General features: G+C 33.8%; 1 protein-coding gene across 1 annotated transcript in view; it reads left to right on the top strand.

The window, feature by feature from the left end:
• Positions 1 to 152: 152 nt before the first annotated feature.
• Positions 153 to 4015, top strand: part of LOAG_16542 (calcium binding EGF domain-containing protein) — a gene marked incomplete at its 5' end in the record, with an annotated part of 6051 nt that continues 2188 nt past the window's right edge. Inside the window, 10 exons of the mRNA XM_020449195.1 lie at positions 153 to 183; positions 302 to 444; positions 563 to 839; positions 1262 to 1512; positions 1696 to 1766; positions 1938 to 2097; positions 2253 to 2312; positions 2606 to 2756; positions 3305 to 3529; positions 3791 to 3973. Coding sequence (XP_020307316.1) covers positions 153 to 183; positions 302 to 444; positions 563 to 839; positions 1262 to 1512; positions 1696 to 1766; positions 1938 to 2097; positions 2253 to 2312; positions 2606 to 2756; positions 3305 to 3529; positions 3791 to 3973 — 1552 coding nt within the window. The remainder of the gene's footprint in view (positions 184 to 301; positions 445 to 562; positions 840 to 1261; positions 1513 to 1695; positions 1767 to 1937; positions 2098 to 2252; positions 2313 to 2605; positions 2757 to 3304; positions 3530 to 3790; positions 3974 to 4015) is intronic.

The raw sequence follows: 4015 nt of genomic DNA, 5'->3' as shown, positions 1-4015 counted from the left end.
GATAATAACAATAATGATAGCAATAGTGGTATGAGAGAAATAGCAATCATCAAAATGATAATATGCTAATAATGTTGAACAACGGATTGATTTTAAATCATATTAGGACAAGAAATAATTTCCATTCAATTTGAATATACATTGAGGGGTAGATGGATTGGACCATTATCGCCGTTAACGATCGTAAGTGACAGGGAAACGGAGGAGGAATGAAGAGGAGGTGAAGATGAAAAGGGAAAGGCAAAATGAATCGTATAAAAATGATTGTAGTATATCATAGTGATGTGATAATTGTTGACAGGCAGTTCACCAGCAACATTTGTGTCAACGTCGTTCGCAAAATTTAAATTGGAAGATGGTGACGCTATGATGGATATTTTGAACCCTTTACAGATAAGCTTCATGTTACGAACTCGTTCATTATCAGGTCAAATTATTTATTTGGTAAGCTTTATTTTAATTTCGTAATGGCGTTTTGCAAACATGGAAGAACATTTTTTATCATTCCTGTTGTGCATGTGGTTTTGTAGCTCATAACCCCAAGCAGATATTTATTTTTCAGAAAACTCCAACTTCTTTCCTATCCACTTCGCTGGAAGATGGTTTACTCATCTATGAGGCATTGATAAATGGTGATATGAGAAAGCAAAAGACAAATCTGGTAGTAAATGATGGCATAGTGCGAAGTATCGATATCAACCGAAACGGTCTACATATCGATGGCAAACTCAGTGCCGTGAATTTATCATTTTCTCTACCGATCAATATTTTTAATCTCATCGATAATTTCACCTTGATAATTGGACAACGAAGTGATAAAATATCATCATTTGATGTAAGTAAATTTTCCAGAGTATGTATTTGTAGAGTTTTTTTTCTCCATAATTGTTTTGTTTATAAATCGAATTTCCGGGAATGAAGCTAAAATACGTTATGGCAACCTTTAAAAAAATTAAATTTCATCTGGTAATTATCCACATTAATTGTTATCACTTATTAAGTTAATCCCTTCTTTTGTACTACATTGAACACGGATTATCTATCGTCCCGAAAGAAATGTTATGATGTTAGATTTTAATATTTCATCATGATTTGCTATATATGAAAAGTTATTTGTTTGTACTGCAGTAAGCTGTGAAATGAATCGATAACTGTTGATGATTGAACTGGATCTTTGCATTAAGTCAGTCGGTTATTTTCTTCACAAAATAAATATTTATCTGATACAGAGAGTTTTTCCAAATAATAAGTTTTGTTTCAGGGTTGCCTAGAAAATCTACAGATTGGAATGGCTCCGCCGATTTCTTTTTTATTGGTAATCAAGCTGGTGGTTTGTTGGAAAATACCACACATTTCAAGCTAATTAAGCGTCGAAATATCATAGATAATCGTTGCTACGCTGACGATCTCTGCGGTTTGATAAATCCATGCAAAAATGATGCAGTTTGTCTTGATTTATGGAACAAACGAGTGTGCCAATGTCGACCTGGTTTTACTGGGACTTTTTGTGAGGTTGTAAACTTATTTGAACTTGTAATACTGGATCTTTTCTGACCACAACCGGTACTTCTGGAATACATCTTATGCACATAATTAATTTCAAATTTGTAATTGGTATTTGCTACAAATTTTTTAAAAAATAGTTGCTTGTTAGAAATGTTCTAACATAAATAAATATCTTCCCATTTTTTGCAGGCACGAATTAATAGATGTGAGAATCATAATTGTAAATTTGGCGCATGCATTAATGGTGTCGACGAATATAGGTCAATTTCAGTACTTTTCTTAATTATTGTCTTAGTAACTTAAGAAAAAAATATATCGGTCAAATGCTTTCGCAAAACCATAGTATAATAGGATAAGAAATGTAATTTAGAAATTAGAAAATTATTACTGTATTTCCCGGTTTAACGAACTTTTTTAATAACTCGTTGCAGCTGTGTGTGTTTGCCTGGGTACGGTGGACAATTTTGCGATGAAGAAATGAATTTATGTAAGTTATCACCATGCTTGAATGGTGGAAACTGTACAACGGCAAATGGCAAATATAATTGTGACTGTCCAATTCACTTTGTCGGATCACGCTGTCAAGCACATGTAAGAATTTCAGATGCATTTTATAACAAATGAATGAAGTGAGTAGGACTTCTGAACTGAATAGATGACATAGAATTGAAGCTATGACGGGTAACGACATACTAATATAATGGTTAAAACATCACATCTATTCCTTAACGCAATATCTTTTTTAGAAATCATCAAAATGTTTTCCTTCGCCATGTGAAAATGGAGCGAACTGTACGGTAATTAAGGTAAGTACCATTCTTCTTTATTTAAAAAAATAAGAGTAAATTAATAGTTATAAAGCAGCGAGAAATAGGGAAGACGATGAATCTCATTTAAGAGGTAGAAGTCAATCCAGGAAAAGGTCGAAAATAATAAACATAACTGAACTAATTTCATGAAAGCAGTCGTTATTTTATTATGAATGCTGCAGAATTTTCATCAAATAGTTTTCTAATATCCCAATTGTGGAAGTACAAATAAGTCCAACTAGGATTTTCTTCAAACAGGTAGAATATTTCACCTGTACTTTATATTTTAGGATACATTCAAATGTGACTGTCCACTAGGTTTTGGTGGTATGCTTTGCGATGTACAAAAGGATATTTGTCAGTCAAATCCATGCAAAAATGGAGCGATATGCTTGTCAAAAGATGGTGATTTTGAATGCATATGTGCCAATGGTTATGAGGGTATTCACTTTATCTTAAACTGTTTCACTTTTAAATGTGTTATAAAATAACTACACAAAGAAAATATTATGAAAATTATGCTTATCCGACATGGTCTTATGCTTTTAATGTGGTCTCATTTATTTATCAGTATTAAAAGCCGTCACCGAGCTAATCCAGCTCTCTTTTTGCTCTTCGGAACTTTCCACTCGCAAGAAAAAGACACAGGACAGGGTATAGTGGAATAAGGAACTAAAATGACTAAAAAGATTCACAAATCTTTCAATAGCATGTTATCCCTTTGAACCGTTTCCAAAGGAATCATTCTCTTTGCTAATTAAAGTTATTTAATGGCATTAGCAAATATATACAGCTTAAGAATCGTTGCGCATAAAATGCTCTGATGCAGTACAATATTAGGCTAGTAAAGTCTAATTCCGTTGCATATCTTAAACTGATAAGATCAGTGTTTTGTTTATAAAATAATATCGATACACTTATACAGTGTAACATGCAATTCATAATTTTTATGCTGTCTTTCCAATTTCATCATCTATCTGCATTTGCAGGTCGAATTTGTGATGAAATGAGGGATTACTGTAGCACGTCACCCTGTGCACATGGGCAGTGTAGAACGGTAACTGACAACTTCTTATGTAATTGTGAACCGGGTTGGAACGGTGAACACTGCGATATTGATATCAACGAATGTATGCGATTTCCTTGTGAACATGATGGCAACTGCACCAATACACCTGGATCATATCGTTGTAGCTGTGACAGCTATCATTTAGGTTATTTCTTATTATACTTCTTCTGAAATCCTGTCTAATTACATCTATCGGTTTCGGAATCATTTCTACCATTCAAGCTCTTAAGCTGAATTACTATTCGGAAACTACTTATAGCGAACTCCTTTCATTAGCAATTCTTCCTTAGATCACTGGAGGTACGAAGATTTTTATTGTCATATGTCTCGACAGTGTATAAGCGTGGAATGTATGAGTTACAAGACTTTATGAGGTATTTATTGGTAATCAATTCCGAAATTTCAGGAGAACATTGTGAAATAGTGGGCAGTTGTGTAGAGAAACCGTGTGGTGATAACGGTGATTGCATACAGCAAACATCTATTACACATTCATGTGTCTGCAGACGGGGATATACTGGTGATACATGTGATATGATTGTTGATTATTGCAGTTCAAGTCCATGTGAAAATGGTGCTACTTGTCAAGGTTTATGGTGGCTTCAGCTGCTCATGCTTAGCTGGCTTTACA

This window comes from Loa loa, assembly GCF_000183805.2.
Source record: "Loa loa unplaced genomic scaffold supercont3.7, whole genome shotgun sequence".
NCBI lineage: Eukaryota > Metazoa > Nematoda > Chromadorea > Rhabditida > Onchocercidae > Loa > Loa loa.
This window is presented reverse-complemented; position numbering and strand designations above follow the sequence as displayed.